This window comes from Plectrocnemia conspersa, unplaced genomic scaffold (genome assembly GCF_051122295.1).
Source record: "Plectrocnemia conspersa isolate PC_06_02 unplaced genomic scaffold, ASM5112229v1 ptg000010l, whole genome shotgun sequence".
Classification (NCBI taxonomy): Eukaryota; Metazoa; Arthropoda; class Insecta; order Trichoptera; family Polycentropodidae; genus Plectrocnemia; species Plectrocnemia conspersa.
This window is the reverse complement of record NW_028277174.1, coordinates 30,848,341-30,874,364: the sequence shown is the minus strand read 5'-3', so window position 1 is coordinate 30,874,364 and position 26,024 is coordinate 30,848,341. Positions and strand designations below refer to the sequence as shown.

General features: G+C 32.4%; 1 protein-coding gene across 4 annotated transcripts; it reads right to left on the bottom strand.

Moving 5' to 3' along the window:
- Window positions 1–527: 527 nt before the first annotated feature.
- msn (serine/threonine-protein kinase msn) lies at window positions 528–24,177 on the bottom strand. Of its 4 annotated transcripts, none has more exons than XM_088195882.1 (21): window positions 24,018–24,177; window positions 18,194–18,259; window positions 17,909–18,116; window positions 17,645–17,821; window positions 17,346–17,577; window positions 17,050–17,277; window positions 16,756–16,991; window positions 14,189–14,267; window positions 13,963–14,128; window positions 12,149–12,169; window positions 11,850–12,042; window positions 10,374–10,524; window positions 10,029–10,194; window positions 8,169–9,026; window positions 6,675–6,788; window positions 4,009–4,333; window positions 3,714–3,934; window positions 3,458–3,651; window positions 3,264–3,390; window positions 3,060–3,194; window positions 695–1,204 (listed from the first exon to the last, which is right to left on the bottom strand). In XM_088195882.1, exons 1-21 carry the CDS (start codon window positions 24,081–24,083, stop codon window positions 956–958), a joined length of 4,212 nt encoding a protein of 1,403 aa, XP_088052008.1. In that variant the 5' UTR covers window positions 24,084–24,177; the 3' UTR covers window positions 695–955. The 4 variants fall into 4 exon arrangements, with proteins under 4 accessions (XP_088052010.1, XP_088052011.1, XP_088052008.1 ...); XM_088195883.1 differs by having other exon boundaries at window positions 775–1,204; window positions 4,009–4,195; XM_088195884.1 differs by lacking the exon at window positions 8,169–9,026 and having other exon boundaries at window positions 528–1,204.
- Window positions 24,178–26,024: the final 1,847 nt, after the last annotated feature.

The following is a 26,024-nucleotide window of genomic DNA, read 5'->3' as shown; positions in this document are numbered from 1 at the left end:
GCGTAAAATAAACTGCGGTTAGTCCACATACGCAATAATATATTTAAATATAGTGTTATATTAATTTGATATATAATTATTATAAAATATAAAAGTCATATAAAGAGTATTCTATAAACACATAAATATATAGTATGTATAATATAAAACAATATTTTAAAATAAATGCTCAATTAGCTGGCAATGTTAATTTTAAAACGTTCAAGTGGCGGATGTGTCTGCGAGTCCTCAGTCAGGGCTTTCGATTACGGTGGCACAATCGCACGCATTCCAAGGAAAAAAATAAACACAGCCAATTCAACAACACACAATCCTATCTGTCCATACTTATTTAATTTAAAAAAAAATACTAAAAAGTCAACGGTTTCGTTCCTGCCCCGACCGTTCCAAATTTTCTATTAGATCATCGAACGGAATCTCACAAGCAGTCGTCATAAGCGAACAATTAAACGTTTCATATAAATGTATGTATTATATAATAAAATAAAGCGGAAACTTATAGATATACAAATAAAATAATACAAAAATCAATATATAAAATTGAAATATAATTTACATAACACACCTTTCATCCTTTATACGGCAGATCATTTTCACGTTCTCCACTGTCACCTCGAAGCTAAAATTATGCTACATGCACAAACTACTAGTGTAATCAACCACCCTACGTGAGGTAAAAAAGATTCTACACATCTAAATTGCTAATCTTTTATTATCTTTACACATACACTTAATAAATATGTGTATATACGGCTTATACTTTTTATTATTTAATATATATATATATATATATAATCATTGTAAAAAAGGTATGGGCACTCAATTTATACTTGGGTTAAATAGTGAATATGTAACTTTTATATCAGAATGAGACGAAACTTTTCACAGCTCCTATAGGGTGTTCGAGTTCAAACGCTAAATCTTTTCTCTATATATTATATATATGTACGTCCGACTACCAATTCGCCATTCCCGGTTTGTTGAGCGTCATGAAGTAAATCTGACAAGACGATCCGCTTTTGGCCGAGGTGAAGAAGACTTTGTCGTTGCGCTCGCATAGGAACTTGAGCCTCTGCGCTTTTTTGTGCATGAATACTCCGTCGAGGTGACCCGTTTCGATGGATCTGATCTCTATCGCTTTGTTGCCCCAGCCCATGATTTGTCCTGTGCCTATATAAGCGACTGAGGTAGGCATCTCCCCCCACTGAAAATAAAATAAGAAATTACAATCAATAAATAAATAGGTTACATCGGGAAGTATTATACAAATAACATTAAAAGAAACACTTTCAATATTCATTATACTTAAACCAGGAAAACCTCCAGTAAATATAGAGCTACTCTACCACTATTGTATGAAAACAACCTAATTAATCAAGTTCGCAGAATTGATCAGATCATTAATAATAATACGGATAATGTATGGCATATCAAGATATACGAAAGATAAATAAAAAAAGCTGTCACATGGCTACTGCTGATACTCCCAATACAATAAGCTCTACGATGACATTGTTTAATAAAAATTTAATAAAAAAAATTGTTTAAAAAAATAAGCTTTCAAGTTAGTTTAGCTCTGTTTAGTTTTCATTATATTCCCCCCTCTCCCCTCCCCTTGAATTAGACCAGAAAAATGCATGCCATTTAATAAATATTATAAATCTAATGAAATCGAAATATTAAAAAAACGACTACTGACTGGCCAACTTTTGCCCCCCCTCCCTGAAAAAATCTGAAATGACGTCCCTGATCCTAAACCAGATGTTCTTGGTTTATCCCTTATAAAAAAATCTATCCCAAAAATATTTTTTAAAATGTCATTTTGGTGTAATCATATAGGAATACATTTTCACCAGTAGATACAATGTATATATTTTTACCAGTGAAAATATAGTTTATCTTGTAGGTGCTAGTAAGATTATACGATTGTAACTTTTTCATAGTTTTAATATTTACATACTTATCATAATTTATTTACATGTGATGTACAAATGTTACATTGAATGTGTATTTTTCAGTGCAGTTATATTTTCACTAGTGAAATTCAAATACATTTTCATCAGTAAATAATTAAACTGATAGGCGCTAGTGAAATTATATGCTGCTTTAAAATGTCTATGAAAATCAATTTAACACTTTTGAAACGTCCATTTGCTGTTCAAACCCAAACCTAGCCTAATAAAAGTTCTAAAACTATAATTAATTTTAGAACTTTTATTAGGTCAAGTCCAAAATATAAACCAAGTCGACTCATCTCTCATGGGAAAATAAGCGAAAGAACAAGTATAGACAGACGTCGAGTCTCACATATTGCTCCATAGTTTGTCTGCACTTTGATATTACACTATGTTTTAAAAATATGATAGCTATCCTTATCAATATTGCTATGAACTTCTAATATGAAAGCAATGGTCAACGTATATTCAAACTGAATTTTGGTCAATAGGAGTGCGAAAAAACAATTATCACTTCTCAGAAGTCAAAAATTCACGTCAAAAGCAATAAAATCGTGTTGGTAATGAGCGTTCCCACTGCGACAGCACGATTTTATTGCTTTGGACGTGGATTTTTGACTTCTGAGAAGGGATAATTGTTTTTTCGCTCAATTATTTTTCAACGTGACAACCATAAATTATATATTAAATTAAATTTATAATATCTGAAAAGAATACTCCGGTTCTTTAGACACGTTACTATGATAGAAGAACAAACAATTTGCAGCAGCGTTGTGATTGGATACAAATGAATAGAGCAAATTAAATCTACAGCTAGTTTCACAATAATCTGAACATTGCCAGACATATAGGAGTCTCAGTGATAACAGAGTATAACTACTTTAGCATCCGTTGCTTGCACCAGTACTTGGGCCTTATGAGTCCAACCCCTATGGGTGGGCACCCAGCTTTTGACAGCCGGATGAGCGGGACCAATTCCCCGTAATACTACATATTTTATGGAGTTCCATTAGTGTTTCTCCCGAGCGTTTCAGTGATAACAATAACAGAATATTATATATTATACTGTTTTTGCAAATTTTTATATAAAACAAGAATACTAACCTGTAAGACAATATTTTTACTGCCCCGACCGTAAGTGTTTACGTAAACTCCCTCATTATCATAGCACAACAACAATTGCATTCCAGCCGAATTCGGAAGAGGGACTATGCAATGCGGAGAAATAGCACCAGCGGGCTATTGAAAAAAATACATGTAAAACCATAAAAAATATTAAAACATAAACTGCAAATAATATACTCTTACGTGTTTTGGTAAATAAATATTATAAGCCGAAGCAGAGTCGACGTCGACAGCGTGGAAACCGTCTGCAGATCCATATATCACTTTAAGGCGAGTGCCTTCTTCAATTGCCAGATCAACGAGTAAAGGCCTGCGATTAAAACAATAAAATATTAATCATATCTAAAATGTGTCAATTAAAAAATAAACAGGATTACCTATGACTCAATTCAGCAAAACTCTTGAACGCCATAAACTTATGATATGGTTTCGGTGCCCATGCGTATATTTCAATACTATCTTTTAGAGCGATCACCAAAAATTTGATACGCTCGTATTTGACAATCTTAAAATGAACAGCACCTTGTAGATCGCCAACGTTGATCCAGCCGTTACGTCTCTCGACTTGTTGCTGAAAAGATCGTTCGTAAATAAATATGTTACGTTAATATATCACTTTATAACAAATCTTACGTCATTATTTCCGTCGGTGCGTAAAATCTTAGATCTCAACCAACTCAGATAATAGACCCTGACGCGATTCTTCTTACCGGATACTGTGACTAAGATATTCTGACCTTCGAGCACTTCCATTTGCTGGAAGCGTCTCCTGTATATCAAATGGTATACTTTTCCTTGACCAGATCTATCGAGCAGCATCAAACCGTTCTCAGTACCGATCAGCAAGTTTACACCTGTGTTAATAAACAATGCAAAATTACATATAAACATTAATTATTAATTAATCAATATGATATCACACACTGACCCCAGAGAGCAGCACACAATATTTCGGAATTGAATCTCTTTTTGTATTTTCGTATTTCGGGCGTATCCGAGCCAATGTCGTGACTGGTTGGAGTGACGTTCACGTTGACGTGGCTCTCCCTTCTGGACTGACCGCCCGATCCAGCGCCTCCGGCGCCAAAGCCGAACGTTAAGAAGCTACGCTGCTTCTGTTGCAACGGATGAAATTGGTTTTGTGAGAGGTTTTGCGGAGATAATCCCGGCAAGGGGGCGAGGAATGATTTGGAAGGCGTGGAACCGGCCGAAGACGGAGGAGTGGGACGCGGAGAGTTTCTGGATGCCCGATTCTGTTGAGAAGAAAAAACACTTTAATCTAGTTGTTCTAAAATTAAACGGCGAGAAGAGATGTGCACATAGTATATTTCAACAAACTTTTAATCATAAATGTGCATCATTTGCAATGAATTAATAATTTGAAACAGTAAAATTATTAAAAAAAAATAATGTGGTAATATTATATAGAAAGAGAAACATCAAGAACGAATTACCAGTTCTTAACCGAGAGTAAAAAATAGATAAGAAGCCCAATGTTATTGAATTTGTATTTTTAGTTATTTATTTTTAATAAGAAAAACACTTTATAACCTGGACTTTCCCGTTTATATGAGGGTTATAAAAGCAAAACAGCGTTTTACTAATATTTTATTATTTTATTAAATACATAAAATCTATTTTAAAACATACATAGTTAAAAAAATAATTTGCAACAATACTTTAAATTTGTTAATGATTTTTTTTAATTGGAATGCTGTAATTGCGTTTAAGTTATGTATTGTTTTTAACTTCTATATAATATAACTGGGAATTTTAATTAATACATAGATATAAAAACTACTTACTCTACCACTTTTATATTGAACAGATTAGGAATTTAAATAATAAACAATATTTTTCGGTTTTTCCACCCTATCTTGCTTTTATAACCCTCTAATATAATCTTCAATAACCTTTTGTTAATGATATTAAAACTACACTTTAATAAAAATAAATATCTTAACATTAATAACATATGTTTGAAACAAAACTTACTGTATAAAAAATTAAATTAAAATGATTAACATGCTAATTTCAAGAAAATATTACTACAATTTCTCTGTAATGTTCAAAATAAAAATGTTTACAACATTCGAGACTTCATGCGCGAAATCGAGCAATGAATGAATCTCCAATGACCTCTTCCTCCGACTTCAAAAACAATGGTGATTAACTGTAATGTGTATAACATATCTACAAAGCGCATATGTGAACGTAAAGTAAAAATAAATAATAATATGCAAAATTAATATAAAAAGCAGTTATAAGCTAAGAGGAATCGCAACTCCTGGACGAACACAAATATGACTCAGTCGTCCAAAAGTCGTTCGTCCCTAGACAGAAACAAGACCACGAACATCAGAGATCTAACACCAACCAAGACTATATGTTCATTTGCATATTTTTTTTGGGTCATACTTACATGGTCTAATCGGGCATAATACGACAAGTCGGTATCCTGGGTTGGCTTGGCCGCTCATGGATTTATTGGCAGGGAAGCGGAGTGCCAGATAGAAAGACGCAAAATGTGAAATAAGGAACGTACAATATACCCACAATCCCACGTACATACGTCGACATAAAGGAGTGTGAAATGTCAAGATATACAGTGGTGTGACAAAATAATTGGACCAGACAATCTTTTTCATATTTGTAGCTTCTACACACTAAATTTATTTTTGCACATTTTTTGAAATATTTTTTCTTTGGGCTATTTTATAAAAATCAGTTTTATACAAAAAATAAATAAAAATTATTATTAGATACTATCGAATTAATCCATAAATTAGCATTTAATAGCAATTATGATGTAAGTGATAGTTTAGAAAGAGATTAGAAAATAAAACAATTATTTTTGACAGAACCACAAACTGCTCCACACTAAAAAATACAGTCTCCTTTGTTTAACATGTACCTGTATTTTATCCCCAACCTTTTGAGTGTACATATATTCATTATTTTTGTATTAAAAATTATCGCTTAATAACGCACAGCATTTATTTCCTACATTAGTTGCTTGTAAAATATGTGAAATGTTGGAGTGGTCCAATTATTTTGTCACACCACTGTATATTAAAATGTCATGTTAGGATGATATATTAAATTGGCACGACTCACAATCCTTTGTGTTAACTTACACAATAAAATGGGCAACATTAAATATGTATATGCATTAACCAACAATGGACATGATTTGTGTATTATAAAAATTATGATTCAAGTACAACTGTGACTAATTAATCAAAATATTACACTTGTTTGATACTCTCCATACTCCAGACTTATACACTTCTTTCTAGCAGTCAATTTAAAGACTGGCTCATAGTATTATTTTTCAAATAGCAAACAATTGTATATTCCTTCTTTATATAAAAAAAAATATAGCAAATAACTGTACTTGAACCATGCAGACATATTTCAGCATTAAAATCCTAACTTTTCCAGGCCTTAATCAAAATATCACAAAAATATTTACCAACACAATTCCTCTAAATTGTAACGTATAAGCCTTTCAATCGACAACTTATCGTAATTATACTTAAAACCCATATTGAAACTCATATTAATAGTATTGAATAATTGAACCATACAAACCTCTTCGGTGGCGGGTTTTTCGTGTCGAGGAGGAGGCGTAGCTGGTCGTCCGGCTTGACTTAGCAAATCGGGGAGTACTGAACTCGTACGAGAGCCTTCGCCGCTTCTACCGCCCTGCGCAACAACACAACAATAGTAGTAAAGATATAGAACGATTAGATGTCAAGATAAACACATGCAAATTGGTGGTATTAAGTTAATATTTTATATCATTAAAAAAAAAACAATTTAACCCTTCATAGCATGGTGTAAAAACTATCGATAGTAATAAATTTGAATAGTATTTCTCTAACGTATATTTTTTTAGAAATCATATTAATGTGACTGTGAATAATGAGTAATAAAAAATATGAATCATGTAATAAAGGGTTAAATCAGAATATATTCCTCATTTAAAAAAACAACAAAAAAAAACTATACTATAAACTAAATTATAAATATAAAAAAAATACAATAAAAATAAAATATTGTCGATATAGTGTCTGATGGCTGAAATGTGAAGTGATTCTTTTTTATAAAGCACACACTGTTAGTCAGGTTACACACAAAAGATCAAAAGCACGCACTGTGATTGTTCGTTTATTTATAGTGATTTTAGCGTACGAATCCGAAACGGCTGACATTGCGACATCCTCGTCGTGTGATCTCTCCAAGCTCATTCCATGCCACGCATGCTCAAAAAAAAATGTCGCAAACATCATGCCAAAATTCCCACTTCATGCACGGCTCTCATAGCCTAATTTATAATCTTTCAATGTTTGCGTTTTATTTTCAGCATCATCGAGATAGGCATTTTCCGCCGTTTTTTCGAAAGTAAACTCATCCGGAGGAATGTTTCTCATCCGCAGCGATGTGAGAAATGACAGATGTTATTGTGTATGACCCGACACCGCGTAATTTGTATGTATTATGAGAATAATGTTAGTCAATGGTTATTGTATAACAAGTCCAGGTCTCGACGCAAAATGAACGATTTATAGCTCAATTAAAATCAAACACATGCATAATATGATCTATAGAATATTAATATTAAACTTGCTACATAATTAAGTGGGAGAAAATTAATTATCATAAATAATCGTCATGCTTCTACGCATCTAACCTTTTCCACAAAAAAATAATAACAATTCAATAATATTTCTTTGATATTTTAAAATTACGTTTATACAATGTCATATCGTTAAATTTTATATTCGATTGAATTAAAAAAATATTGTGAATAAATTTAGGAACAATACTAAAACAGATCTTACAATTAAACAATACAACATTGTATATCACAATTTATCAATGCGAATTAATCTACAGCTTCTACAAAGTGTGATTCGTCTAAGTCTTTTTGTCAGCAAAGCAAAAAAGCGATACAAAAAAAAAAACATTCCCAGATGATTTTGTTATATTAATATTACTAGAAGTATAAAATTAATAATAAGTGATAAGCGGTAAGCAATCATGTTATAAAGATTTGATGAGGTTTCCTTGCCGATTGGTTACCTGCAAAAGGTGTTCGCGCGTCGCTAGCATAGAGTTGCGATACACTATGTCCGACTCAGTCTTCTCCCTTCGGGGCCTCCTCAAGTACTCGGCGATGAACTCGCTCGGCGTCCTGAGGCCCTCTTTCTCTCTGTCGGATGGCACGCTAGCGTTCATCTCGTCGGAGTAAACTATACTGTTCGATATGCTAGCCGTGGCCAGATCGCCCTTGACTTGTTCAGTGGCACTATTGTCCAAATTTCCTATTTTCAAGAGTGCATTTTCAGGACTGCTCTCTTTGTTCGCAGTGTTCTTGTCCTTCTTCTGTGCCTTCTTCACCTCGCCCTGTCTCGACATCTTCAGTCCTTCGTTCATTTTAACAAATTCCGTCAATATGGGCTCGCCTTTCACCGGACGGCGGTTATTATTAAAAATGCCACTCGATCGTAGCGGATTCGCCTGAATGGGCACACCCTCGTTCTTTGGTATATATATAGCAGAGTGTCGCGTGCTCGACAGTGGGAATAAGTCAGAGTTTTCACGTCTGAATCCTCTGAAGAACGGATTATTTATCCTCGAGTCCGATTCCTGTCTTCTGTGAATATTAAAAACGGACAATTTATCCGATTTGATATCGGACTTGCCGGCCGCTTTCGCCGCTGGCGATTGATTCGCATTAATCTTGAATTTGTTCTTTATTTCTTCTAAGTCGCTCCTCGACTGTCGCTTATTGTTCAATATTAGGTTTTGATCGTTTTTGCTGTTTTTATTTGCGCCGTCTTCGGAAAACTTGGTCGGGAAAAACTTAGCAAAGTCCCAGTCCTTGAGAAGGTTGGCCTCTTCGATTTCGGAACGTCTATTTTCGCCGCCCTCTTGTTTCTTTATTTTTTTCGTATCGTGCAAGTGAAGAACCGTAGTGCCAAGTGAAGTAATAACAGATTGTGGATCGTAAAAAAAATGAAATAAAAATAAAACATAAATAAACATATAGACAAGCGCACATGCATTGTGCATAAGTTCACTGTAAAATTTCTCAATCGTAATTCGGACGAGACTATCCAATTTTTTTTATACATATTAGTAATTTTATCCACTACGACACAGCAGCAAAGGGTAACCGTGATTAAATTGTACGAGAAAAATACATTCTCCTATCATAAAATCACAATATATATCATAGTTATCCATCTCTGCACACAATACACATAATCGAGAAATTTTACAATTTTTTCACATGTAAAAATTAAATCTTATAAAACATAAATAAACAAAAATTTGGAATAAAGAACTGAAATTATCTATAAAACTATAGGAATATACTTGCAATAAAGACTTCATTATAATATTGAGTCATTTCTCATTCAACTCATGCCAATCACTTTTGCATGATTACAATAAGAGCAATAAACGATGATCAGGGGTCAAACGTGTGGGTATGAATGTAACTTTAAGTAATGAAAGAACTCGGCAGTCATACTGAGTTGTAATATAAATTCGTCGATATTAATGCGTTATTTGCGCTTTACATACAAGCATTTTTTTAATAATTAATTTAATATACACTATAGAAGCTCTTGTATTATATACAGCATCACTCTACGATATGTTTATTAAATGATATTAATTTTGCGCTGAAATTGGAACATTTTCATAGTTTCTTGAAAGACAAATATTCATATTACAACCCGGCATGTAACGTATTTTACTGTTCCAATTAAAACATTGTTAGCTTTCGCGAGGATTAACTTTGATCTTTACCGATTAGTATTATATGTGTGACTTATTAACTTTTCGAACTGACAAACTACTCGACATTGATAATAATGATCTGCTAAAATATTAGTCGGTATGTCAACATGCAGCAATTGACCATTTTCTTACCCGCTTCATGACGAGCGTCCTATCGCCGTGGGTTCCGTGAGAGTCGTCGTCGTCCGGAGTCGGAGGCAACGGGCGATTCGGAGCGCCGCCGGTACCGCTGCTCGTGCTGCTCATCGTGACCCCGGACCCACCGGGCGTGTCTTCGGCCAACGATCCCAACCCTGGTCTGTAACAAAACTCAGGACTGATGGAAGCAACAAAAATGAACAAGCGAAACACAAAATAATGATGGTAAACAATAAAAATAAAACGATCAGGATAAATAATTAGGATGTGTGAGATGTAAGTTAGTATTGAATACATTTTATTATGAACGATGATGATTTAAGTAATTTTATGACTTACAGCGGCTTGGGTGGATCGCTTGCCAATAGAGTTCCATCGTTACGTGTGCGACCGTTGTTTTCTTCCGGCTCAGAATCGCTATCAGAATCTTCTGGAGGATCCAGGATATTTCTTTCCATTGGTGGAGGTACTGAATGTTTCGGTAATATATCTATTATTGGAAAATAGACATAGTTTTATAAAATAAATCTTATTATTATTGCACAATATAAAGGGTTTTTATGTCCAATCAACTTCAACACTTTGAGTAGTGAGTTAATTTATACACATTTGTTAATTTGTTAGTATACATCTGAGAGTGAATTTATTTTATGTATTTTTCCATAATTACTTTTATTGTTATTTATTTATTATTATTTTATATTACATTTATAGTAAATTATAAAAAAATCTATAATTCTCAACGTTTTATTACTTTGATTTAATTTACTACTTTTTTATATTAGTATGTTTTAATAATTTATTATTCAATTTAGTTTTTTATATATTATTCGGCTTTTATGGATTTTTTTTTAAATAAATTCAGAGGCTCGCAATATTTTTTATAAAATTAACACAAAATATTTTGTTATGTTCATTTATCTCTTTAATTTATTGGTATTATTTACTATAAAAATCATTTACGTTAAATCAAATTAAATTTTTTTTTATTATATATACAGTGAAATCTCTTTGTAACGAATACCGAAATAATGTAATTCCCAGTATAACGAATCTTCAATTTGTCCCCGAAAAACTTTCACACAAAATATTTTCATTGTAACGTAGACTGATCTCAGTATAACGAAATATTTTGATCCGAATTTAAGAATGACGTTACAACTTGACACAATATTTCTCCGAATTCAGTTCGGCCTTTACTTGGCGTGTGCCAGATCTGCTCACAAGCGACATTCAATGTGTTTCGCTGACCCTCAAACTTTTTATATAAAACATTTTTTTAACAAATTTTATTGTGTTCATTACAGTATCCTTAAAAATGGACAAAAAACGATCTGTCAATCTTGTAAGAAATTATTTCGATGCTGTAGTAATATGGTAATTAAAAATAAAATAAAAATATATCATCTTCCTTGCATTCAATATAACGAATTTTTTTCTTCAGTCCCGTAAGCTTCGCTATACTGAGATTTCACTGTATAATCTTTTTTATTTATTATTTCTTCAATTATATAAGTAGATATGACTGTCTGGGGTACCCCAAAACAGTGAAAGCTGGACTACCGTACATGTACGGCGATACCGCTCAAAGGGTTAAGTAACTAGTTTTGTTCCTATATATATCGTATTCCTCAAATGATAATGATCTTTATTAAATTATTTTCATCCGCCCGTATTTTGGATAACCGTCCATGACAATTTTACCTTCCAACACTTTTGTCATTTGATATCCTATGATACTGCATTTTTTGTCATATACAATCAATATTTTTTGGTCTATAATCTCTGAATAATTTTCACGTCTAATTTACAAACCTTGTGTATGTCCATGTCCGTTGGTCGCCTGTTGGGAATGATGCGATTGAGGCGGAAGAGGCGGCGGTCCTGTGGTAGGAGGAGGAGCAGTTAGCCTAGTGCCACCGCTGCTCCTAGCGACGCCCCTCGGAGGAGCTTCGGGACCTGACACGACTCCCAATTCGTTCAGTTGAGCGGCCAGCATATCCAAATCCTAAAATATCAACCGATCAATAAATACACGATACCGAAACAACCTCGTATTCAACAATTTGAGAGAAATGTAAGTTATTATTATTGATGAATGTGAAAGAGCTTACCTCAGGTCTCCTAGCCGGAAGCTGAATTTTTCAAGTGTATTCCGAATTAAATTATTATTTTACAAACGTGTCAACATGAAAAAGCCAGCATGACAGAGATAGTGCAGCGTCATATGAAAAAAATAATATAAAGCAATGAAAGAAAACTCATAAAATGCTTGTGGCGACAATTCGCCAAACGACAAGAAAATTAATTTTCTTTGAACTAAATTTTAAACTGCTATCAGACATTTCTCAGAAGCACTTGAAATCGTTTCGAAATAGCATTACAGCGTTACTAAGAAATATGTAAAATCGTTTATTTATCATGCGTTTTTAAGTGCTTCCGAGAACCCCTTCCCTTCGCCAGGCGCTAGGATATCAACAGTTTTGAGCTACGCCGGACAGTGGATCTTGAGTTGTCAATCAGAGCAGACAGCGTATTCTACAAGCTTTTATTTCTATTGAAGACTCCACCGCAGATGGCCTGACGCCAAACTTTCGAATTCAACATGTCAGGCTCACGTTTAAGGGTTAAGGCTAATTCTTAAGGATGGCAACACTAGAACACACCCCACAGACAACAACCCCCAGATGGCGCGTCGCCGAGGGTCTGTGCCCTTGATAATGCGCTCCATAAACCTTATCTATAATGGCGTTTTTTACTAGTGTTTCTTTTATACGTAAAATTTAATTGTGTTAAATTGTTTCATATTGAAGGACTGATTTTTACACAGAAAACAGACAAAGATATTCGTAATAAATACTAATATTTCTTATTTATTTAACGAGCGGTATTGTTCTTAATTTTTTGGCAGTCAGACTCATCTTTTCTTCTTTTATAGGCTACTGTACATTATGGTGTTGATAAAAGACTTACATATCACTTTTTGTACAAGTTTAATTATGTGTCGGCAAAAATAAAAAATAGAAACAACAATTTGAGATTTAATGAGGTTACTGTTAGTCAGAGAACTACAAGGCGTTAGTTCAAACATTTTCATGGAACACCTCCATCAGCTGTTTATTAAAAAAGAATGGGCAACACTGTTGAAGCTAATACACAAACAACTGCTTGAACATTCGCAGAAGACTTGCATATTTCTCCGGCAACCTTTTCAAAAGAACTGTATGCTATAGGAAGGGTAAAAAAGCAACGTTTCGAAGTATGTTAGAGTATGAAGCGAGACTATTACAGCGGAAACATATTGTAGGGAAATTTAAACCATGCATAAAAAATTAACAATAAAACATCTGATGTTGGTTAAAACTTGCAACAATATTGCTATATGATAATTCACTAACTACTGTTGCAAAGTAAGCGAATTGGGATTTGAATTTTTACCTCATACCCCATATTTATCATTTTTAGACAATCAAATTTATTTCTTAGAAATGCGAATTTCTAAAAATTAAGATTTCTATAAATAAGTGATTTATTCATTTATGTAATCGATTATTTTATATTTTAATAAAATTATAGCGTTTTATATAGTCCATAAAATAAATTGGCCGCTTCATACGAAACCTAATAATTTTGTGATTAAATAAAGTGTCTGTTTGAAGTTTAAAATGGCTTGAAATGCGTCTCACTGGCAACCCAAGATCCTTACACTTACATACTCATTAGCTCTAGTACTAAAAATATGGATATATATCAGATTAATATTTAAACAATAGCAAAATCATCACACATTTATACTTATTTTCATTAATAATTTCATATATTTTCACATGGGGAGAAAATATTGAAACCATCAATCATTACAAGCAAAATGTAAATAAAAATAAATAAAAGCAAATGGAACACGAAATGACACAGTGCGATTACTAACCATGGGTTTGAATATATGCTGTGAGTTTCTTTGCGGCTGAGGGGGAGGAACGTTACTAGATCCGTTCGAACTAAGGGGACTTCCGCTACCGCCGCCACCATTACTTGACGGTCCGTTTCCGGAACTATTTGATGATCCTGACGATCGGGGTGTAGGGGGTAATGGTCTAAAAAAAATAAAGTTGAGTTAACACATCAAAACAAAATAAAAAATCAATGATGTTTACCTGTAACGATTAGGCTGTGGAGGATCAGGTACTACGATTAATCTATGTGGCACTGCAGGGCGAGCAGGTGGACCTGGTTCTAAAAAGAAATATTTTACAATCATTATTTACTTTACAATATAAATACATTTTACAAGATTTTGGTCACAAAGATATGATAAATTACATGTTGATTTCAATATAATTATTAATAATCCTTAAATAAACAAAAATTTCCAGATTTTGATTTTTTTTAGCTGCACCTGTTTAGAGCTTCATAATGTTGGCAACCTTATTTTGTGGTATGCCACAAAATAAGGTTTCTCATCACTGGTCTATCATGTTACAACGGAAGATTTACAATAAATAAATTACACATATTATGAGTTATCTAATAATAATAATATTCTAAAATGTACGAAATAAGATACTCGACATTAATTCTTATCTGATAAATATTTATGACTTCCTTAAACGTCCTAAGTTCAATAATTAAATTAAATAAAAAGTTGAGGAACACTATCAAAAAAGCAAGGTTACGAGCGCAAAGCGCAAGTTTATGGGTTTCATAGGGCAAAACAGCTGCGGACAGGTCTAGACAGTGCAAACATCTAATATGATAAACCAGATAAATTCATTAATCATTATCATGGCACAAATATGAAGCAATTTCTATAAGTGGATAAATAGTATTCTTTATTATATTTGAACAGATATGCGACATACTCTAACAATAATAACATTATGAGTACAAGTTGTGTTTATAGTGGAAATACTAAAATAATGAAAGCTTGTTTGTAGGCGTGTCACTAAAAGAAATGCACGTTAACAACACAACAGACGATAAATGGCTCAATTGGGCAATTGAATATATATAACCAGTGTGTGTAAAAGGGGTTTAAGTTAAGTTACACTTGTTATTTAGAACAAAAAAATGCTTACATTCTCTGCAATACACAATTGTAATATTTTGAAAATTATAAAAGTGATGATTTTTTAATATTCTTCTGATAAATTTAATATGATTTTTTTTATTTAACATTCAAAATATAATGAAATTACTTTATGGACACAATATTCTTAACTACTTCCCGGTCACAGTACTAATTAAAAAACGACTCACAAACGTCTGGCACGGACGCACCCTTTCATATGCAGCGGCGTAAAAATGCAGCCGTTGTAAACATTTAAAAATATTCATACAAATTTAATTTTCAACAAAAAAGTATAATTTTCTCGAGAAATTTGCTCATTTTTGACATGAGAATTCACAAAGTATAAATTTCGAGTTAACTCAGGCATGACTAGGAAAGGGTTAACCCTTTCCGGTCCACAAAAAAAATTAAATTTTCTACCAGGTCCACAAAGGATTTACAGAATTACAAAGTAAAACAATACATCTAGTTTTTTTTTTAATAAAACTATATTTATGTTTACAATTTTTTTTTTTGAAGGTATAGGATAATGCTCTAATTATTACATTTTATACACATCCAAAGTATGATATCGGTGAAAACATTCACCGATGCAAAGGCCGGGCTTTCTCTAACAAGTTACACAAATATATCGCGTTTCTTTCCTACTCCCAGGAATTTTTCTGTTGGAGCATACCAGGCAATCTTTATGCTTCCCTTGAGGGTTGAGGTATAAGAAATGACCCTTTTTGTCCAGTCTTTGCTCCCTATCGCCTAACTATAAAAACAGGAAGTAATAATCTTGATCGAAAATCGGAATCGTTATCATTGCTGTTCAAGACTCTGTAGACTCGTGGTATTGTAGGACTATTTATTTCTTTATTAGAATTAGAACTCCAAGCATTCGGGGGAACAGATGGTCCAGGATCAGTTATAGATAATCTTCTCCTTCGGTTTTGTTTGTTTTATTACACCAGAAACGTCTTCATTTTCACTTTCAACAAATAGTTGTCACTTCACTTCATTCATATATTCTTCGTCACTTCTTTCAAACTCGTTGTTATCGCGGTTTTTTTTTTTGTAATTCTAGGCATTTTTGAGGGGTTCAAATTATTAGAATAATAGTACAATAAGTAATCGGTAATAATAATTATCAAACTGTTTTCACGTGCATGGGTCGAGCGTAACTGATCCGAGTGAGTGACGCGTACCAATCTAGCCACTAAAACAAACCTTTTGTATCTTCAGGTAGAAAGTTATACATTCAAATGCTCATAAAAACCATTGAATCCTCATCCCAGTATACCGTTACACTAAATACAAGTGAGAAAAAAATATGTTTGCTTGTATTTTGACAATAAACTGATGAAGAAAAAAATGTCGAATGACATTCGACATAGGACTCATTGGAATAAAGTCGATGTCGAATGACATTCGACATAGGACCGGAAAGGGTTAATGTAGGTGAAAATTAATAAACATATTGAAACAATTGAAATATGACTAAAAATAACTAAACTACTTTTTATAGCTGTTAAATATGTTTTACGCATCATAATCAATCAAATAATAAAAATACTAAATATCTTAAAACATATGTATATAGGGAGAAACTAATAATTATTTTATCTTTGTGGTATAAAGCATGTTATTTTTCATTGAAGAGATGTTTACCTGGTACTTCTTCCTTCTCCTGTTTGCGGTGATTCTTGGGTGGAAGATTAGGAGCCGGTAGCGGAGGAGCAGCACTAGCGGTAGCAACGGCAGCGGCTTGCTCTGCTCCTCTCCCTTCTTGAATCTGTTGGAAGTTGCGGCGAAGCGTATCACCGCCCGGGGCATTTTGATGGATAATGGAAGATGGCTCACCGGCGACTGCTAACTCTTCTTCTTCGCCCTCGGAGCCGGAATATCTACAATGAGATAAATGATTAAAGACAATAAAATAAATAATAACAATTTGAAACTCACCTAAAGTCCTCCCTAATGGAGCTCTCTTGCTTCCTCTTCTTGCACCTGTCGATGTGATCCTTGAGCTGAATGCGCACTTGCCGTTCAGTCGGTTGCTCCCTTATGAACGAGTTCTTCAATAAAGTCTCAGTGTACGGTCTTTGGTGATAGTCTTTCACTAGAACGGTTTCGATGAACTGATGAAACTTTTTGGCCCATTTCTTTGATTTTAAACGAGGCGGAGGATTTCTGTTCGACATAATAAATAAATTTCATTACAGTCATAATATAATAGATCAACTTGATACGATATATACCTTGGAATGAGAAAGAGCGCTCTCATCGGATGCATATCACAAAGTGGAGGTTGACTCTCGGCCATTTCTAGAGCGGTTATACCCAAAGACCAAAGATCGCTCCTGTTGTCGTATGTAGCATCGGCGTTTTCGTCGCAAGCTATAACCTCCGGAGCCATCCAATAAGGAGTTCCGATAAAAGTGTTACGTCTTCCAATTGTTCTATCTAATTTGGCTGACACTCCAAAATCGACTGAAAGTGTTTGAGAAACGATCGTAAATACCGATTCTTTTAAAAACATTGAAATTAAAAATCTTACCGAGTTTAACTTCTGCGTTATCTGTGAGCAAGACATTCTGTCCTTTAATATCTCTGTGGATGATTTTGTTCGAATGCAAATAGCTGAGACCCCTTAAAATCTCCCTGCAAATGTATGCAATCCATTCCTCTTTGAGGGATTGTCCTTTGGTTGATTTCACAAGATCCGTGACAGATCCTTTACGAGACAATAGAAATAAAAGCATAATTAATAATTGTATAACTCTTTTCAAAAAAGTATCTATCGGAGAGGTGTGTAACTCACCAGCACCGCAATACTCCATAACGAGCCATAACTGATCGTCCTTTCCCGCCGGACTTTTCTTGATAAAAGCACCATAATACGTGGCAATATTGCGATGATTAGAATACTTTTTCAATACGTTAATCTCTAGCTTTATCTCCTCTTCGTCTTCTTCGGTGACGTCCATAACCTTAATAGCTGCCAACTGTCCGGTCTTTGTGTGGCGTCCCTATTCCGACAATCGTATTCCATTAATTGATACACCAATCATTCCAACCTGAAGGAACAAAATTAACAACAACAAACCTTATACACTTGTCCATAAGTGCCATTTCCGACAACCTCGATTAACTCAAATATTCCAGCAGGATCCTGTAAAATAAAAAAACAAATTTATAAACTCTGATGTGTTGAATCAATATATCAAGACCCCATATTTTTTTATAGAACATCAAACAAGTTCCTTTTTTATCAATACTAAACATGATTCGTCACACATGTTCCAAAGAGATAAACCATAAAATAAACTGATAAATGTGAAATACATAAATTTATATAAATAATCACAGCAGAGCGTATAACCGGATGGTGAGTCACGATTCGGAGATGGGATTTCAAGGATCTTTTTGATGTCCTTTCAAGAACAAATTTTATAAACATTTATTTATCTTAACAAAACAGTACAATTACTGATAATCTGTTATCAAACAATGCTATCAATTCTTGGCAGATTAGTGTATAGCTCACTTTTCACTTTAGCGAGATGACTAATTCTTATGAGGAAACTGGTTAATGATTCACAAGATAATTTAGATATACATAAAAAAAGTTTGTGTCCATTTCTGCCTCAATACAAAACAAAGTGTACGTGTATTATATTAAAATGACTAATCCTTTGTATGAATACATAAAAGCAATTATTTCAAGTAATTAATGCGCATTAAAATTATTCTATAAATAATTTGAGAGGCGCAGACACAATGGAGACGTTGATAATGAGAGAGAAACTTTATCTTAAAAAAACACATACAAGGGTCAAAGTTGATTGAAATGAAATGTAAATCAAAAAATAGCATACAAGTTCAGTGCTGAAGTGTCAAGTTCTATTGCTCATATCACAATTTAAATTTTAAATATTAGATTTATGTTTATGTTTGATTTTGCACACCAAAAATAATAAAAATATTCAATTATATGTGTATGTATGTATTATTCTGTACACGATCATGGAATCATGCCACTTTCGAACATTATAAATATACTTTACTATTTGTTTTTGATATTTTTTATAATTTCATGCAATATATTTAATGGACAAAGCGAATAAATTGTGTCATATTTGTTCAAAATTTATTTTTTGTAAATGTAGCATTCGCACTGGATAAATAATTTAATATAATGTTATACACCTATCACTCATCGTATAGACAAATTTGCTAATAAATACATATGTTATCAAACTTAAACTAGCATCATAACGTTAAAAGTAACTTAACATTATATGTTTATAAATATTAAAAACACAAAGATCCTACATCAACAAGTAGTTATAAATTGTATTTTATTTCCTTAGTAGACTCAAACAAGTAAAAATTAATTAAAAACAATAATTCATTATGGGCATTATTCAACGTCAATTATAATATTGAGTAGGTGACATGATAATCCATCTATTGAGAGCAGAAATAGAATGTTTTTTAATTTGTTTCATTTAGTGCATTTTCGTTTAGTTGCTCACAGAACCTACTTCACACATCCTTTTGTGAAATAAATAGATTACAAATAAAACAAATATTTGAAGTGGGGTCCTTGTATAGCAACAATTATAATATTGTCAGCATCGCTATACAGCCTATTTAAGTAACACTAAACTATTACATAATATTAACACTTTAAGTAGTGCGAACAATCATTCACAACAGTTACAGTCCGGTGGCACAGCCTTTGTATTACATTTTCGTCAAGGATTATAGATCTATGGCACCACCCATTTATCATTTTAGCCATTTCGGTCAAGGACTATATAATATATGATTTTTTTACTTAATTCTTATAAAACTATATACATAATATTCAGCTAAGCTTTCCTGCGCAACCGCAATAATATAAGTTTCTTGAATGCGGCCTTATTATAATACAGCTAACTCAATCAAAATGTTCACGACACCTGCTCTATAGTATAAATATTTGTTTAACTTTAAAAAAGAGAATTCATTAGGTTTAGTCATATTGTATATAAATATATTTTTAATCAGTTAAAATTTTTTTGTACGGTGGGAATATTTTTTCATTATATTACATGAGAAATTAGATTGCATTATCTAAGTCTAATACAATTCTTAGTATTAATTTTAAAACTATATTCATTTACAATATTTTTTTAATTAAACTTTGGGAACACACTGTAAGCATTAAAATAATTACAGGAGTGCCTGTCATAAATTTAAGAAAAGAATACTCCAGACAGCATCATTGTCATTGTCAATTAGTCATTACAATGGCCATTATAATTAAATCAGCACTCCTCAATACGATTTTTTAAGCACATCAAGATGCGTGCTAACCAAAAAGATTAACTCAGCACTATCAATTATTACTTAAAGATAAAGCAATTTGCATATCTGGATAAATTGTATCCTTGATAATATTAGAACACAATGTGATAATACATTAAAACAGCAATAACATAATGATAAGTCGTTTTTATAGTGGAAATAACAAAGTATGATTTGCATTAATTTGAGAACATGTTAGTTTTATATTGCACTAACATGAAAATACACGAGAACAAGTGTGTAGGCATACAATATGCGTGCTAAGATAAATAACCAGAAAGATTAACTCAATCACTACCAATTATTACTTTAAGATAAAGCAATTCGCATATCTAGATCAATTATATACTTGATAATATTAGAACACGATGTGATAATACGTTAAAACTGCAATGATATAATGATAAGTCGTTTTTATAGTGTAAATACCAAAGTATGATTCGCATTAATCTGAGAGCATGTCGGTTTTATATTGCACTAACATGAATATACACGAGAACAAGTGTGTAGGCGTGTGACAAAAATGTATGCATATTAACATAATGGACGATCAATCGCTCAATTGGACAATTTAATACATTAAACCAGAGTACGGAAAAGCAGTATGTGTCGAGTTACACCCGCGTTCTTTGCAATACAATTGAAACTAAGGATTCTATTACAAGATTTTTTATTACACTATATTTTTTTTATATAATTATACAATTACAATAAAATACATATTAGATGTAATACAAAATAACGTTGCTTTTATTATTTATTTTTTTTTAATTTTGTAAGTGTATTTTAACACAAATAATTAGCTTTAGTTGAAAAATTTAAAAACTTGAATTGTGAATTTGTGCGAAATTCGCTCGCCTTTGAGCAATAGCCAAAAAAAAAACCATCGCGAAATATATCAAGGACGTTTTGATGTTCGAAAATGTCAGCGATGGTTTAAGACAGGGGTCGACAATCTTTTCAATCATGGACCACATTCAGTTCTTAGTTTTATTTACTGGGTTGCAAGTAATTAAAAGTATACGAGGTTCTTAACCAGTCAATAGCGATTTGATCAATATTGATATCTTATCAATTCCATTAGATGATTTTTACCATATAAAATGTGTTTCAAACTATTAACTGAAATACTAAAAATAGCAACAAATAAAAATAGCTACACACCGAAAATTTTTAGGATTTCCCCTTTAAAAACCACTAATTTTGCCTAATAAAATTAGCCGCAAAGTAAAAATTTTTCTTTCAATAACCATTAACCCTTTCACCGTAGCTGATAGTTTGCACGCCATTTCGAAATTTGCTAATATGTGGGGGAGAACCTATTTATGCCATAAGTTATTGAAATATTATTTCAATAAATTAAAGTGTTTTTCAACCTTAAATTATACAAAAAAAAAACATATTACAAGACTCAAAGGTTCATGATACCTTTAGGTGCCCAATGCGTACTGGCGATTTTTTTATGACTTCTGAAAAGGTTAATTTTGCACAAAAATTAGCCGCAAAGAAAAAAATTCCTTTAACCATTATTTTTTTAGTTTACTTTTTTAATCCAGTGATATGAGGAATGTAAAAAATAACTCAATATAATTTTAGTATTTATATAGAAAATAATATGTTATCAGAGTAGTTTAATAATAAATAAAGGTGCACATTGATTTAATACTAGAAATGGAGATAATTTAAGGATAGTTAGGTATAAGAAAACGAGTACGGCCAGGGGAATATTGTAGGATGTGTGAATTTGTATAATATTCCTAGGACAATTCGCAAAAATAATAATGTAGCGGATTTTCTCAATGGAATAAAAAAAACACTATCGTTGACTGCCGTGTCAGCCACCGGTGGCCGACACCAAGGTATTCCAATCAGGCCGTGTCGACCACCGGTGGCCGACACGACATACCTAACTTTAGATTGTTACTTTGCACTGTCGGCCACACATTATGTATAAATTACTATTAAACTTGGCCGAATTATCATATTTTACCGACACATAAAAAACACTGTAATTTACCCCAATAATATCTCAAAACAAATTAAATAATTGTATTCCGAAAAATTATATTAAATTAAACCTAAAAACAACAAACTATTAATTGGACATTTTACGAAAATCCTATCGGCAGTCAACGTGTTAAGAAATAAATTATAATATTAGTCTTTTTTATATTCTGTTTATGTTTATATCATATTTTGATTTGTTTAATGTATACACAATCAGCTATATTAGCTAAATAATATATATATATATATATATATATATATATATATATATTATATATATATTATATATATATATATATATATATATTATATATATATATATATATATATATATTATATATATATATATATTATATATATATATATATTATATATATATATATATATATTATATATATATATATATATATATATATATATTATATATATATATATATATATTATATATATATATATATATATTATATATATATATATATATATATATATATATATATATATATATATATATATATATATATATATATATATATATATTATATATATATAGAGAGATTTAAAAACACAAAAATATTTAAGCATGTACAAGACCAAATGAAATATGTGAAATGAAATGAAAAACATTAAAAATGATGTATAAAAGAATAAAAACGAAATAAGCATGCTAAATGTTAAACGTTTCTTTATCTAGTGTGACTTTTATGACTGTTTTTCCTTCACTAATTTTTCTATATCTGCTTTGAAACCGGAGGCGAAAATCCTAATGCAAACATGCAGCTGTTCATCAGCCTGTAAGGAATAAATTTCATAAAATGCTTCTTCAATATATATATATATACGTACTTCTAAATGCCATTATCATATTTATAGCAAATACCAATTTCAACATTTTATTATTTTGTTTCATTAGGCATTAAATTTTGTTTTTTATGAAAATTCACATTTTAAATCTTTAATCAACCAATTGCAGATAAATTTTATTCATTATATGATTTTGCAACGAACATAGTTTGGATTTTTTAAATTATTAATTGTATAATACTAATTAATAATAATAACTAACAGAAGTAAATAACATCCTTAAACTCTAATTATATTTCTTGCAAAGAAAATTGAATGTGATTGAAAGAATAAAGATGTGTACTTTATTGTCAAGACGTTTTTCCAATAATAGTATAATAAATAATAGTTTTAGAAACACGACGCTATGAAATAGATTGTAAATTTGCATAAACTATTTATTGACTATGAAGTCTTTTGTTGTCAAGATCTTGCTCGAGAGGTAGCACACGATGGATAAATATTTATAAATTATAAATAGAGAAAACACAACATATAGTCAGTCCATTTTGGGTGAACCCGAATTTTGGCAACAATGTGCATGCACGTCCAAATCGATCGGGCGCAATCGTCGAGAGGTGGCGAGCGTTCAGGGGGGGGCTTCGGAGCCGTCGAGAGACTGCGGCGCATCGGGGAAAGAGCACAAAGGGGCTCGGTTGTTTTGACAGATCGTCGAGTGCGACATTGTGGCATTGTGTTGTGAAATGGCCGGCGGGGGCGGCAGGTACCTTGAGGGCGTTGAGATCGATGTCGTCGAGGGAGCAGTTGACAGAGGGCGCCAGCTGGTGCGCCATGGCTGGGGGCCGTCGACGTCCGAGTCTCTTCGGGGGGTCTCAGGGTGCGGCCGCCGGCGACGCCTCCATCTTGCTTCTCCCCACCACCGATCGTGGTCCGCGAATTAAAAAAGTTAATCACCGACCATCGACCGTCGACCGTCGACCGAAATGGTCGACTTTATACTACAATACATATCTTAACAAAAAATAAATTAATCAAACGAGTAGGTTCAGTTGTTCCTTGTATTTGTTCATTTTGATTTTCTACAGAAATAAATTAAAAAAGACCGAAGTCGATATTTTTTTCTTAGTTTACTACTACTACCTATAATTAATTTAAAATCAAAAATAGAATAAGTTTCACTTTTGATTAAACACGTTCATTTTACCAATATTGATTGAGATTTAACTGCCACATTTTTATACTAACCGTTGATCTACAAACTTTTTATTAATTTTCTCTTTGATTTTTTTTTAAATTTTAATGCAGTAAATATATTTGATGCAGTAAAATTACCACTACTTAGAAGCTGATGCATTGCCTTCTTTACGCCCTTTTATTGGCATAGTATCACAAATGTACTTCATGGTAAACGGTTTCAAAAAAGTCCAAAAGATCACGTACCGGTTTCAAAAAATAAATCCGAGATGACCATTTATTAGCTCTCACCAACATCCCGCCATCTAACTCCCACATTTCAACATCGCAAAATGAACAAAATTTATAATAATGACATTTGTTTTTTAATTGTCCAAGCTTAAACTTTTCATAAATATGAATTTATGAAAATTGATTTATGAAAATGAGCGAGAGTGCCAGGGCCCATGGCTCTCTCATTAAACAGTTGTCAGAACTACATATAGTTGTATTATTTTCGGAGAGTTCGTCTGCAATCTTCACTGCTCCTGTTAACAACAGCGCCCCCTGGAGGGCGGGTGCTAAAGTTTTAATAAAAATGCATTTAATAAAACAAATTCGTTGCTCCTATTTTTATTTCGTAAAAGTAAAAAGCTTACTCTTAATAACAATAATAATAAACAATTTATTGACATTTGTACTATGGTGCTTAGAAAAAAAGATAATAAAATAAAACATCCACGTAATAAATAAAATATAATCCTACATAAATAATATTAGACCTACTCCTCCTAAAGTAAATTATTGTTAAGCTGCCCAATAATATTTAAAAAAGTATACAACAGCAGTAATTGACGTGTAATGTTCATCTTTATCTTTAGTAAACTGTATTATTTCAACTACACTTAAATCGAGGTCTACTTTATTAAACCAATAAAAACTATCGTTTTTCAGTTGAGTCATTGTTTCTTGTGACATTTTCTCAATCCCAGCAGTTTATTTCTACGATCTCGGTGCAAACATTTTAGCTAGAGAAACTTCTACGGAGGATCTTAGAATCACTTTTAAGTGCATGAGGAGGTCTCTCTACACGTAAATGACGTTTGCTTCCAAGATGCTCGACTTTGTTATGAGGACGCATTTTACTTTGACGATCCGCTAGTTATTCGCGTCCTTTATGACACTTTTTTTTGTAACATTCTCAAATCGGGAACTAAATACTCCCTATTGCTCGAAAAGTTTCAAAAAAGATTTTTTAGATAGGTACTTTGGCGACGGGTGGCAATTAGACACAGATTGAGCTGCTACAGTAGTAATTTATTGAGAATTAAGAGTTGTTTACATGGTTTACAAAGTACGGAGTATGCGCGGGACGAAAGATTGCCAGTAGAGAGAAAAAACCGTCACGCCAGTGTTACCAGAGTGCCGTCAAGTTTTGACCATAATGAAAATCTAAATTTATATATAAATAGGCCCCAACAATACTTTTCTAAGAGGATATTTGTTTATTATCCGTTCATATATCCTAGCGCCTTTCGAAACACACAACGAAGTATTGGGATACGATTCGCTGAGTTATCGCAGAAAGTTGTATGTCGCTA